This window comes from Lissotriton vulgaris, chromosome 11, assembly GCF_964263255.1.
Source record: "Lissotriton vulgaris chromosome 11, aLisVul1.2, whole genome shotgun sequence".
Lineage (NCBI taxonomy): Eukaryota > Metazoa > Chordata > Amphibia > Caudata > Salamandridae > Lissotriton > Lissotriton vulgaris.
In genome coordinates, this window is record NC_141699.1 from 1,071,359,401 (window position 1) to 1,071,374,212 (window position 14,812).

Genomic DNA, 14,812 nt, shown 5'->3' on the forward strand with positions numbered 1-14,812 from the left:
AAGCCCTAGAAGAGGATTTCCTATTCAATACCTTAGGCAACATTTGTGTTGTTTTGTGTGTTTCTCCTATGTTGAAAGGATTGTTGAGGCATGCCAATGATATTTTTAAAGACCCAGTTAAAGCATGCATACTAAGTTGGCGAGTGCGAATTTGAATCCCCATGTGTGAATTTTGGGCAGTGCAACACCTCCCTGTGAGATTTCTCAACGCAGGTGGGTCATGGCAGGTCACGTTGAGAAAACTGCTGCTTGAGTAGAAAATCTAGTCGAGTGATAGGAAGAAGCAGCGCCCTCTGGCATGCAGCGTAGTTCCTTAGAAGGCCATTTTGGAGAACTCCTAATCTAAAATGCTGTGGGAAAAGGATCCAGTTGTATGTGATATTCCACCAGGCGATGGAATGATGGTTTCGGATAATAAACTTAAAGCACCTATTGAAGTCCTCTCATGCTCTCAGAGTGAAATATGCTCTCCTCTCAGTTCATCTGCATGCAGGCCGTAACCGCAACGCAACAGATACTGACAAGATGGTGCTGACGGATGCCTACAACAACCAAGGAGAGGTGTTCTGAGCGCAGAAGACAGCGGAGGAGTCGTGTGCTACCTGTAGACCTAGTTGACTGCAGTAAGATGGAGCAACCCGCATTTCTGTGCGCTCCACTGCGGGAGGGCCAGCGGCCATTAGTGGGACCCAGTGAACGGAGCGCGGCCGGCTGTGTGCTTGACACCGGTAAGGTGAGACATGTCTGTTGCTGCCTGTGCTACCCATCTGAATCCATTGGGGATGTTATTCTACCTGTTATATTAATGGAGATGGCGGACTGCTCCCACAGACGCCTGTGAGACAGACTTGAGGCCCGGAATGCATGTGGTAGCACGGTGGCGGCTTGGATGCAGCAGCTGCGAGGATGACTGTCTGAAATAGTTATCTTGGACTGGGCAGGCAAATACCTCACAATACTGAAGGCACGAACAAATGACTTGTTATGGCTCACATAAATTGTGAAGCTTCAGGTGGCGCGGTGCTGTGGCGGCCGGCACACTGACCTCTGGCAAGGCCTGTGAACACGTTTGCGGCCGACATTGCGAGCGCCTGCATGTGCTGCAGCTGAAGACTACTACCGCAACAGAAATGTAAGAGTTGTGCTGTAGAGGCCTGTCGTACTGTTGCATTGGAAGCTGCGTTGCTGTAGGCAATGTAAAGTGACGTTCTCTAAATTAAATAGAGCGCACATATCTGGAGCTGCACATTACGGAAAGTAGTAACTTTAAGGCAAGGCGATCTGAGGCTGCATAAAGTGCGTAACTAGGATTTACCTTGTAGGCTGTTAAGGTTTGAGAGGCGGAGCGCTGTAGTAGACAGTGGTGTGCAGCTATTGCAATTAGGTGTGCTACTGAGACGGAGCACAAGTGGCGCGACCTTATGAAGAGGCTTGTAGCAACGAACTGCTGGTCTAAACCACGTGGAATAGTGTCTGTTACATCATAGACTGTGCAGACACTGTAATATGCCAACACATAGTTGATAAAATAGTCTGCTAGAAAGGTACCTAACGTAAACCAGAAAGAAAGGCTACACAGTAATTGCCTGTTTGGTGCAAGGCCACACTAGAAGAGGCGGACAACGCACAACAACACACCAGAACTGAAATAGTGCTGGATAGCGGTAAAAAGATAGAGTGCTAATTTCAATCGGCCTGTGCGATGGTAAGGCAGGGCATGCTGCTGTGCTAAACTGTCCATTATATTCCATCGGACTGGCTGTGTGGTGAGCAAATAAGGGCACTAAACAGAACGTGCACACACCCCTGGTGCTCATAATTGCAGGCTTGTTGGGCTCCGATCAAGGAAAGATGGGTAAAACAGATAAGCAGCAGTCGAAGCTCCAATTCTAATCCAAATGTCTAACTAAGTTCCAAAGGCAAGTCGCGTCAGATACGGAGTCAGAGCTGGAGGCAGGTACTATTAGTGAATTAGAACGTACGATGCTTGCCATGCAATACACTTTGCAATCGATTGGCAGTAAAATAGACCCCCTCAATCCTCAAATGAACAATATGACAGCGAAGCTCGACAAACATGGCTCGCAAATAACTGAAGCGGAGCAATGCATCTCCACTACGGAGGACCAGGTAAAGGTCGTTAGTGCGTCTTGCGCACAAATGGAGAAACTCCTGGCGGTGATACAGGCAAAGAATAAGGACCTTGAAGCCAAGTCCCGGCGTAACAATCTCCTTATCAGAGGAGGACCTGAATCTACCAACACAGGTAAAATGGAGCTACATGTCGAAGCCATGCTAACAGAAATGCTGGCTGCAGAAACATTTTTGGCCATGTTGGTTGTGGAGAGGGCACATAGATCCCTGGCTCCCAAACCGGTGCCCCGCCACGCACCATAGTCGCCGGATTACTGATTTATTGTGATCACGACACTGCGATCAGACTGGCCAGGGAAAAAGGTACTACACCATTTCAGGGAGTAGAGGTTGCACTATTCCCTGACTTCACGACAGCGGTGCAGCAAGCAAGGAGTGAGTTTCATCCAGTGAAGATAAAGTTGGAAACACTGAAAATTCAATATGCCATGCTGTAACTGGAGAGGCTCCGGATACAGCACGAGGGCAGAGCCAAGATTTTTACATCACCAAAAGAAGACATGAAGTTTGTGTGCCTGGTGGAATGGCAAGAGTTGTTGAGGCGAGGATGGAGACAAAGAGGACTAAGGCGTATACTGCACAATGCATTGGGACTGGTAACAATAATAAACTTGATGACTGTTACTCTTATGGGTATCGCTGACATATATTACTGTTTATATGAACTGCTAATGAAGATATGGCGCATTGTCTCTGTTAAGGCGTACAATATAAGTGATGTAGATCTTAATCAGTTGTTTTGTAACATTTCATATAAACACCAGTGCTGTAACGGTGTATTTGCATGAACAGGGACTCCAAAATTGCACGTCGGCGAAGGTGCAGACAACTGAGCACATGCGCTGCGTGGAGCCATGTAACTGATATCAATGACAAGCATGAGGACTGATGTTCATATGAGGCTAACTGGCGAGCATTGATGTTTCTGTATTATGTGGATAATGCTCTTGCTCCACGAATATGAACATAAGCTATGTAACAGGTATACTAAACATGTGGCAATGATTTTTGCGATATTGCTCCATGCACTCTGGTGTTGCATTTGTGTCTTAAAATGTGTGGAAACTCCAGGATTACTTGCACTCTGGTGCATTAAGGTTCAGCTGGATGGGGGGGGGGGGGGGGGGTTAATATAACTGCCCTGACTCCCTGTGTTACAACGTCTGGGTATGATGGCTACTGGCGACCCTCCCAAGTTTCAGGTTATATTTGGACACCGGACAAGGTGGTGTCATTTAATAAGAGACATGCGGTTGCATGAATGTTCTTTTGTTTCAAATGGGGATCCTTAGCATAATTGGGATGCTGAAGTGGAAGGGGTGTGGTTGCGGAAATATAATTTAAAAGCATGATGCACAAAGTACAATTGTTGATAATGGTACATACACAGTCGGACGGCACAGATACACGACCTGGTGCACTAGATATTCGCTACGTTTTGGTATGGCCCACAAGAAGTCAGTTGACAACACACAGCTAAGAGCTGTCTATGGCAGATCAAACAAGCATTAGCAATGCAACGACAGTTTAACCTATTGGCAATGAAATAGCTTAAACTCTTGCAAATGCAAGACATGTTGCATTACAAATGTATATATATATTTTTTTTTTACTAGCGCACATGCAGCTCTTTCGCGTTCATGAAGGGCATGTCCTACATTAAAGTGAGACCGTGTCATGGAGGCTTTAAAAAAAAAAAATTTGTGCTGGACGCACGAATTGTACTGGTTATATCCTGCCCATATGGGCTTACCAGACTTAGACACAATGTGCAGGGATGACAAGTATACCTGGTATTATCTGATAAGATTTGGATGGAGAGCTCTACGGAACTGTGCACAACCGTGAAGATTGCAATGATGGCATATTTTATTGTTTACCTTCTCATTTATTTATTTATTTGTTTATCCATTTATTTATTCATTCATCTCATTTACAGATTCGGTCTGATGTTACCTTCTTGTTTTCATTATGCTTTATTTTCCGTTCCTGTATGTATTGTTCTATATGCATTGATCCATGCTTGACCACGGCGTCACTCCAATACGAATGTAAATCTACTGATGCATTATGGCCGTTATCATCTTTGTTTTTGCTCAATAAAAAAGATTTGAACTAAAAAAATTTTTAAAAAAACAGCTGTTTGTCAAGTTGACAAATGGATGTGTTGTTTTTGGATGAAAGCGCCCATGCCGTGCTTTCACTTTAATATCGGACGCCTACCTTTTTTTAGATGCGGTTTGTGTAAAGACAGGGGCGAGGACTCCATGAATGTGAAAGTGTTGCATGGGTGCTAGTAAACAAATTAGCTCAAATAAATAAATAATTAAGCGCAGCCGCTAAATGCGGACAGCACTGCTAAAATAAATATTTCAAAATGTGGCCGCTATAGTTAAAGCGGACTGCTATTAGTAAACGTTAAAATAAAAGCAGGTGGCGTGCTGCGAGGTAGTGGGTGGAATAGGGGAAGAGCATTAAATAAAATAGTACTCACCGACTTTTAAAGCAGATCGTGTAACACCAGTTAAAGATCCAGTCATTATGGGAGGTAATAAATGCAGACAAGGAGGTACTAACAAGCCTAATAATGAATTTGAAGCCAGCATTTACGAAGGAGAATGACACAAGCCAGTTACAAATAGGGGTGGAGATTGGGCGGGGCTTCTATTCCGTACTCCGCTACTGCATACCTCACAGCAGCGCAAGCGCTGCCCAGGCTCGACCTAAAAATGGGTTGTATTGCCACGGCTTCTCTACTATTACGACAATTTGAGTGTTACAGCTAGTCGCGCTGTCCAGGAACTGAATTTGTTTCTTACAGAGTTCATTTGGAGTCCAGAGTCACTTTGAAGGCACTTGCATTGACAATGAATGAGAGGACCTCGATGACAGACCCTCCCAACGCTGAAGGGTGGTCTCTTCTGCAAATTAGGGGAAGTAGCAACCTGGCGTCCTATGTATTCTTTGTATATAGCTGGGATGGATAACTGAAGGAGACAAAAATGAAATTAGCCTACTCCCATAAATTGGAACTGTATACCGTAGTAGACTATTTGGAAGCCACAAGATTGGCTACACTGGTATTGCGTCACAATGTGAAATCTTAGACCAGAGGGGATTTAAATAATAGAAGACTTACAGCAGAAATTACAGAAGAATATGAAACCCCAATGAGCTACTCACTCCAACATTGGTGATTAAATTGCTCTGAAACACAGGGATGAGGAACTGCAGAGATTCAGAAAGATACGAGTAAATTAGAGGAGGAGGGGCTAGCGGGATCATCAGCCGTAGCTTTCTCAGATGTCACTGTGGCAAAATGCAAGATAGAAGAACTAAACAAGATACTAAATAATTATTTGTTCACATGCCAAAGACTTGGGCTAGACAGAGAAGGCTACACACCAGGAAGGATGTAAGCATGGTTAATACATGTGGAGAAGTGTGGCTCACGGTGTAGAGCAGGCAGACCCAGAAGCTGAGGTCAGACCCGGGACCAGGGTTCAATTCCCGACGCGGCAGTGTCTTGAGCTCAAATGTCCACGGACTCGATAATTCTCGCTTCGGTGCCTGCTCTAATCATGGGTTCTCACTCTGCAACTCTGGGCATTAAGCTTGCTTAATCTCCACAACGGCCCCCCTGCGGCGGGATGCCTGGCTTTCACCTTGGGGATGCCCTATAGGGGGCAATCTCACAGGGAAAAGCCAGGACGGGTTCCCAAGGCAAGCGCCGGGAAACCTCCGGGTAGCTGTGCGCTCAATAAATGCAATAATAATAATAATAATAATAATAATACAGAGAACACAGAGATCCCACCCTGTGAGTTATTAAAGTAGCTGGTGTGGTCCAAGTTATGTAAGAAGCCATTAATGTAGTATTCTACAGACATCCAAGAACATCTGGACCAGGAACATATTGTGTTTATGGACAGGGTAGGATTAAATAGTAGTCACATGAATAAAGGGAGGAACTGGATTTACCACCCATTAACTACATGGGAGACGGAAGACAATGTAGAACCAGTACATTAGCACAAGTTAGTTTTGAAATATAGAACCCCTAGCCCTAAAATGGGAATTCTTCAGAAAATGTTTACCCTCCTGGTTGCTGTTTAACAATATGTGCAGAAGTAGAAGGTTCCGCTTCAAGCTAAGCAGTATGGAGCAGAAAGCATTTGTCAATTTGCAAATACAAAAATAAAAAAGTTATTTTGCAGAATCTGACCAAAAGAGGAAAGGTACTAGTATTGTCATTTTAGGTCTGGGACAAGGGGGAAACGGCACCATAATACAACCACAATATTACAATTAATGGTATTTCTTTCTCCATGCCTGCAAAGTGCTTTGTGCCCTTACTTAGGAGACGCTACACAATGTGCATATTTATTTATACCGCCAAAAATTACTTTAGTCACATATAAGATAGTTTAGTCCCCCCATCCTACAATCCACTCACTCATGCATTAATCAAAAAAACACCACCTATCATACCATTCATTCAAACTAAGACCCAGCCTCTCAACACATGCACAAAGCATTACACAATGGGAAGAGATGTTCTATTTCAACCGCGGTGGTGTTTTGAGCACGAATCACTCCTAAAAATGGTCTACACACGTTTCAGCATGGATATTACTTTCATCCAAACACCTTCATCAGGACCTCACAAAATGAGACCACTTCAAAGGGTGGCCAATGGGGGATAATATTGTTATCCAGATGTGTGAGGACTGATGTCTGTGTGCCTATAAACTTTCCTGATTTTTAATCTACTCCGCCACATCAATTGAGCACTTCAGAAATTAATAGATCCTACTTATATTATATTTTGCCTCTGTGAGTTTTTGAAGTCTTAACATGTTTGACTGTCACTTAACTGAATACTGCTTTGCGAGACGCAGTGTACACGGAGCCAACCATCTGGAGCTCCCGAACTTGCAAGAACACTCATGGAAAACCTGTGTGGTCTGAAAGCACTTTACAGGCATAAAGGAAGAAATACAGGTCAAGTGGGATATTCTTTTTGTATTTTGTTTTTGCATTCTGCAGAGTCTGTGCATGCAAATCAAAACCTTGTGTTAAACGACCTTACTCCTATTAAGGTCTCATCATACGGTTTAATGCAAACACATAGAAGTAAACGCCCTCAAACGCACAAGCACAAATTGAAAACAAAATATAGATTGTTAATATAAGTCAAGGCCTTTGACGTGCATTAAAACCATCCGGAACACATATATAGGATTGCAGTGTATCAAACTACAAAGGCAAATATCTCCTGAAATTAGGAGCTTGATAAAACTATGAATTTTATGGTACACTTGGACCAGCTATTTATTCTTTTAGGATGGAATCAGACTATTTTTGCACCAACAAAACATTTAGTGATAATTGCACATTGTGGGCAATCTAAAGAAATAATGGTGTTACATTTAAGGAGGGCTGCCAGCATATAATAGCCCCTGGACATGCTAAAAAAAATGGCAGACGCTTCAGATTGCAACCTCTGTTGCTTTTGGCTGACCGTAAGATGATATTCTGCCTTTTCCAGTCCCTCAGTTCAATTCCTGTATGGGTCTGCTACTTTTGTTCTCATTATAAGGCTCGAATCTGATCCAGCACCACTTAATTTAACATACCAGGTGTACAATTTCATACTGCTTAAGCTTGAAGAAAATAAATTACAACTAAATTCTGGGTCCTAACGATGTCATTGACTCCCATAAAACTAAATACACATGAATGTCAAATATTTGAGAATTTAAACCAGACATCATTTCTGTCTGCTACATGGAATGTGTGTATTTAATTTTTTTAGGGTACGAAAAACAACCTAACTTGGTCATGTTAATAACTTGTCATTTACGGACCAAGGATCTGTTAATGGCGGGAAAAATATGCTTATTTTAGAGGCAAAGCCTTACCAGGGAGACATGGAATTGGGGAGGGGGGAAACATCTATTACAAATCTCCAAGGTTGCCTTCAAACTGGAAGTAAAAAGATTCCTCATGAATACGTTTTTACCTTAATATGATGTGCGACTGTCCGCTCTAACTTGCATCGGACATACTCCAGAATTTGTTGTTAATCTTGTATATTATTTTTGTATTTGCTCCCCTTATGTAATTATGTTTCATCGACTAGCCCATTCTTCGCTTACTACAGGTTTGTAAACGGTCTGTTATGTGAGCCCTATTTGTTTCAATGCCTATGTAGACTCCCCATTTGACTCATGTACTGAACAGTTGCATTCCTTCAAATTTTAAAGCGCTCTGATATCCTTCTGGATCAAGTTCGCGCTATATAAAACTTTATAAATAAATAAATTGACAGCGAGAAAGACATTTCATCTCGGTTGAGTAGGTTGCTTTGAAAAGTTGTTGAAATCTGCAGCAAGTGCCCAATCCTTTGCGAGCACAGTCTTATGGTGTGGGTGTAGTATGTTTGCGGATTGTCCTGTCTGGTAGTGGGCTCATTTCCAAAGTATTTAAATACATCTACAATCGGTTCCATCCTAGCTGTCTCCAGAGTCTAATACAACAGAGGATGTCTTGTGTTATGACAAGGGTTGCCACCATTTCCAGAGAAAAATACTGGCCTTTTGCTGACTATTTAAGTTTCAGCAAAGGCACAGACATGATGCTCAAATACAGGGCTTTAAGTGGGCTGAACAACTGGGGGGGGTTCTCATTAAGGGGCGTGGCCAATCTATTTAAGGACGTGGATTGTGAACACGTAAGCTAAAAATCTGTGTTTAGCATAATGTGCCGTCCGACTTGTATTTTGCTGTTTCTGTCATTGCATTCAGATATAATACAACAAGTAAAATCATACCTACAACAAGTCAGGACTATTGGCTTTGTCAGTGGGTGTTAGTTGCATACGATAAATAAGCAGCAAATATGGCTTGTATATAATATTGAAAAAACTTTCACATACAGCCCTGGCGACACCACGACAATGTTGCTGCTCCTGATTTTCGAAAAAGAGAAGGGAAATCCAGAGAAAAAAACAACGTTCGTTCCGGGGGGTAGGACAGCCACAAGCGGAGCAAGAGGCTGGAGCGTGGAGGACAGCAGAGAGGGGGAGTACACCGCGATCAGATTCAGGGATTGGTTCCCAATGTTCCCCTCCAGGATGACAAAGCAGCATCCCGGATCATGTTCTACTTTACGTGCCACAAATGGAAGAGTGCTGCGCATCAGGCCCGCCACCCCGCTAGATCCACGGGTAAAACCAGAGTGTCAAATTCCGCTGTAGACCTAGCGCGCCAAAAAGGGACAGTGGTTGCCCCCTAGGTAGGTCTCTTGAAGCAGCAATATGTCTACATTGTGTCGCTGGGCATAGCGCAGGACCGCAATTCGCCTGGCCTTTTCTAAGAGGCCGTTAACATTTCATGTAATCTTAAGTCCTTATGTATCGCAGCTGGTTCTTTTGTACAGCGCTGTGACACCTTCAGGTAATGTTTGCGCTATATAAAAATCACATTAAATAAATAAATATTATTGGCATTGTACATGACAATACCTTTTTAGGTCTCGCCTACGCAGCGCGCAAGTGCTACTTAGGAGAGACCTCTTGGCATCGCTTTGTACTTCGGTGGACACTCGTGCATGTTTTGCACTGTTTCCAATGAGTACTCGTGCATGCAGAGCGCTTGCCTTGCGGGAGCGAGCACCGGCAGGCACAATATTTACAAACAGATGGTGCCGCTGCTCACTCCCGCAAGCCAAACGCGCTGTGTAGGCGAGACCTAAAAAGGCATTGTCATGTACAATGCCAATAATTTTATTTATTTAATGTGATTTTTATATAGCGCGAACTTTATCTGAAGGTGTCGGAGCGCTGTACAAAAGAACCAGTTGAGATACATAAGGACTTAGGATTACATGAGTTACATAAAAGATACAAACAGAAAAAAGTTGCAAATGTACAAGCTGTAAAGTCACACCAGGAAGAGATACAAACAGAGAAAATTGCAAATGTACAAGTTGTAAAGACACTCAAGGAAGAGATACAAATGGATAAACTCTAAGAATCACATAGGAATGGTATTGAGTACTAATCACTAGTATATGTCTACTACATATACTAGTGATTAGAGTTATCTCTATATACATATATATACAAATAGTAGATTTGGTCAGAATGACATTTTACCAGTGATTAGGCTTGGACAAATATATATCACATATTTACAGAGTTAACGGGGGAAAAAAATAAGAAAAAAATCAAAAGGGGTAAAGAGCGGTAGGTGGGGGAGAAGCGTCAGAGGCTGAGATTGGTGAGAGGGGGGGGGACCTGGGGGGGAGAAAGAGATAAGGCAGTCCAGCAGAAGAGAAATGTCTGAAGGTCGGCAGGATGGAATCCAATGGACCAAAGGAAAGGACAAAAATCCACAAAATGGTGGACCCGGGTCTGGGCATCGATGGAAACCATCTCAAAATAGCAAGATGCACCCAGGTGAGGACCCAAAAACCATGAGAGCAGAGTTCCAGGTGGGGTCAGAGGGGGAACGCAGTCACAGCACTGAGGAGCACTCCGCCATCTTGTGCTCATGAGAGCAGAGTTCCATTAAGTGGGGTCGGAGGGGGGACACAGTCACAGCACTGAGGAGCACTCCGCAATATTATGCTCAGCAAGCGCGCATCTGACCCGGAAAGTTTAAGGCCAGTGAGGGGGGACAGGTCATTGGAACCCCCCACTGTCAATACCAGAACATCTGCGGGGACACCAGGGTGATTAGCAGTGCCCCCGCTCACGTAACTGCAAGACTTATTGCATTGCAAATGCTTGTTAACATAGCCCTTCTGTCTTTGTTCACTTTAATTATCAGTCAGCAGTTATTAAGACCGCTCTGGAAAACTATTTAAAGTCAATTGGTGTTCTTTTAATTGCAGAATAAATTAACCCATCTGGCGACATCCAGACAAAGACTTCAAACCCAACCGTTAAACAACAGAATATCAGCATGCAAATCTGAACATATAAAGGTCTACATTTACAAATTTAAAACAAGCCTAAGCAAAGACAAATAGCTTTGGACGAATATTGGCATACTACATGCATTCTTCTTAGAATCAACGTTCTAAGTATATAAAGATTAGGGGAAAACATAATGACTTTAGGTGTTTTTTTTCTATTTTTTGGCCTGACTGAGACAATAAAATACTGCCCATTCGGTAAAAAGAAAAAAGGCTAGGTAGCAACTCTAGTTTATAACTTGACCAGTTTTTAGGTCGAGCTGACGTAGCATTCATGTTATCCGTATTTGGGAAAGTGGACAGCAGAGTGCCACGCTCTTTCCCAGTGTCGGATTTCACCTCGGGAGCGCGCGTCTGAGCTGCGCTTGCGCGGAGTAACACACAGCCCTTGCTCACACACAGACACAGGCAGCCCCCACCCCTCTGCATGCACGCACACACACACAGGCGCGCGCATGCACACGCAGGCACACGGCACACATACAGGCACACGGCACACTATCCCCTGCCTTGCATTCTCTCTCAATCACACACAGTCACGCATGCGCACACACATTCCCTCGTGCATACACGCACACGCGCACACACTCCCCCCCCCCCCCTCCCCCACAGGCATACACACAGGCAGGCACGGAGGGACTCTAACTTCACATCAGCCCTGGGCCCCACTCACCGGCTGCGCTCTTCCGGCGGGGCTCCTCTCGCGCTCCGCTCCTCACGGCGCGTCTCCTCTTCTGGATCGGGGCTCCCTCAGGTCAGAGGAGCCCCGCAACAGGCGCCACACTCCTCCTTCTCCCCGGGCTACCCAGGACCCGCAGGGCGCTCCATGCGCCGGCAGGCCTTCTCACGGACCTCAGGAGGCGGAACTTCCGGTCGGCCGCGAGCGGATTGGCCGGCCGGCCGGCCAAGAGCTTCCGGGTCGCCGCGGGCAGCGCGGCGGCACCCTCCCGATCCCTACTAGGACAGGAGATGTGCACGCGAGTGGACGCTGGCGTCCCGCGTCTCTTCGGCCTTGTTTCTTATAGCACTCGCCATCCTATATCCTGTAATTGGGTGGCGATTAACTTTAATAACAATACTGCCCTCGGTGATTACCAAAACAAGATATATGTTTAACACAAACACAGATGCCCTAGGAGGCGCAATGAAAACAGTTTCAGTACCTGCTTTTTCAGTATTAGACAGGCAAAGTCAGCAGATTAGCGTTCTGAAGCAAAAATAATGGTTTAAGCCACGAGAGAGAGAGATCGAGTGCGTGTGTGTGAGGGAAGGCTGGTAAGAGGGATACAGCAGTGCATTGGGCACAAAATGGACAATAATTTTGGCGAAATAGACTGAATTTTCACGAACTCATACATATTATGAGAAGCTCATTTCGCAGGTAACTTGAGCAACTTTTATCCGCAAATTTTGACCTAGCAAAGGAAATTAATGTAAGACACGACCAGGTATGTGCTCACAACTCATATTATACAGCTGTATAATTTCCTCACAAAAAACAACTTTATACCTGTATCGTGGAATGCGCTAATGTATGTGGGCATCCACCAACTAGAAACTGGGTTTGTGCGTTCCTTCCTAACATTACCGGCTCCGGATCTATGTGATTCGCACAGTAGACATACTGCTAATAGTTCATAGCTCCCTCAGTGGTAGGCGCCCCTTAATAACTGTTCAATGAACTGCTGCTTGATAATACAAGTCAGAGAATCCCCCTCATTTAAAGGCACTCACGCTCTGCCAGCATCGCCATCTTGGAAAGGTAGAGGCTTCAGAGCCGGAAATAGAAGCCCTTGGCATGCCCGTTACCCAATTGAGAACGTTTAGGTCCCCCGTTAGACCTGGCTACCGCCTAAACTGCGCATGTGCTATGGTGAGCTCCACCTGCACTACTAATGTTACTCTCTAGTGTTATATCACTGAAAAGCGCAAGCGCGTGCTTTCTATTTAGCCAATTCACGCCTGCGTAGAAGGTATGGCTCGTGGGTATTCTGAGGTCGAGCTTCTGCACCTGGAAAAGTGAAGGAAAGGAAATGAATGAAAGAAATTAAGCCTCGTCTAAATCAGCGGTCGAAGTGCATTAAACAAGCATTTGCAATCGGTCTCGCCTGTTGAACCTTATAAGCCGTGCTTAATTTTAGCCTGTGGTTTCCGATGTTGAGCACTGGCACTTAATCATTAACACCGGCACTTGAGTACCAGTTATGGTGACATTTGTTTTTGGCTGGGCAGGGGTCGATTAAGGGATTCACCCAGAATCACAGTATGTTGGGCTGACGCCAAGACTCGAACTCGGTTCGCTAGCGCCGAGGGCACCAGCTCAGGCTACTTTTAGGGTTTGATGGTTCTGTGGAGAAATGGGCTGGTCGAGCTGCTTCCTGCCAAGAGCCCTGGCACTTATTTTTACAAATTAACCATTGCTTATAACAACTTTGGTGTAGTGGGTGCAGTGTCTTTAAGGATCTCTCCAAAGGAGACGTATGTTTCCAATATTTTAGAAGGAAAAAAAATGCCTAATTATTTTACATTTAACCTAATTTGTTTTATTTATTGTTATACACTCAAGTTCCATGGTCACTATGATTGTGGCATCAAAGCTCAAAAACAATTATACATTTTATGAAGCAAACTTCACATAAAGCTACTGCAGCAACACAAAGAATACAAGTCATGTTTCATTTATTTGACGACCCCATTTTCAACATGGCAAGATGCAAAATAACGCAGTAGTAGTAATTAGAACACCCAATGACATCTAACAGAGCCACCACGGGGTTTCCAATGCATGATGAAGGCATCGGAAGACACATCTATCATTATTGCAGCTGGATTAGTACAAATGCTATAGGTGTGACATTTGCGAAAGTTAGAACTATTGGCATTGTAAATGACAAAGCTATTAATTTAGCTAATTTCAAAACCAACACATAAATAAAAAAATTGTCATTTACAATACCAATAGCTCAAACTTTCCTAATGCGAGACCTATTGCATTGCAAATGCTGGTTTGAAATTATTCTCGATGCGTACAACTCTCAGACTTTAACTGTTCTTTGTACAACCCCTAGCCTAGTTTACCTGCCTTAGAGATATGCACGGCCAGTGAATGCAGCGGCCATCTTAAAATGGGGAGCGTACCATACTGTGAACTGGTGCACGTAGAAGCAAAAATATGTTATGGTTTACTGCAGTTTGTAATGAATAAAATAGATTTTATTTCTAGCATCGATTATAGGCTTCCGTCTCCCTGCGTGAAAGTAGCAGGTAGTAGGCTGTATCTCAAGATAGGGGGCTGATGCTCTTGTGCTACAGGCGGTCTGTGGCGGAAGGCACCCTTTCAAGATGGCGGCCTCCTTGTCTTATTACTTCCGCTCTCTCGCCATGGTCCCTGCTCATCCACCGGTCGCTGCACCGGTTGGTACCCGAGCGGTAGCGTTATGCGGCGGCCCCCGGACAGGAGCTGCCTCTTCCAGGACGCGTCTTTCCCGGCTTCCCTGGTCTCGGTTCTCGGATCCCGCCGTCTGCATCCCTTGGAGTCCCTGTGCGAAGGGTTGAGCTGGAAGAGACCTCAGGTGCGCTCCATAACAATGTCTCACCGTCGCGTTCCTCCATCCGTCATTCCCCCAATTTTCTTATGCATTAAATCGTAAACTTACGAATGTATAGTTCGGTC

At 44.5% G+C, this 14,812-nt stretch overlaps 1 protein-coding gene across 1 annotated transcript in view; it reads left to right on the top strand.

Annotated features, from left to right (window-relative positions):
• Window positions 1-14,521: 14,521 nt before the first annotated feature.
• The window catches only part of CAPN10 (calpain 10), a 75,355-nt gene continuing 75,064 nt past the window's right edge, over window positions 14,522-14,812 (top strand). Inside the window, exon 1 of the mRNA XM_086944482.1 lies at window positions 14,522-14,711. Within this exon, the coding sequence (XP_086800608.1) occupies window positions 14,577-14,711 (135 nt within the window). The 5' untranslated portion in view covers window positions 14,522-14,576. The remainder of the gene's footprint in view (window positions 14,712-14,812) is intronic.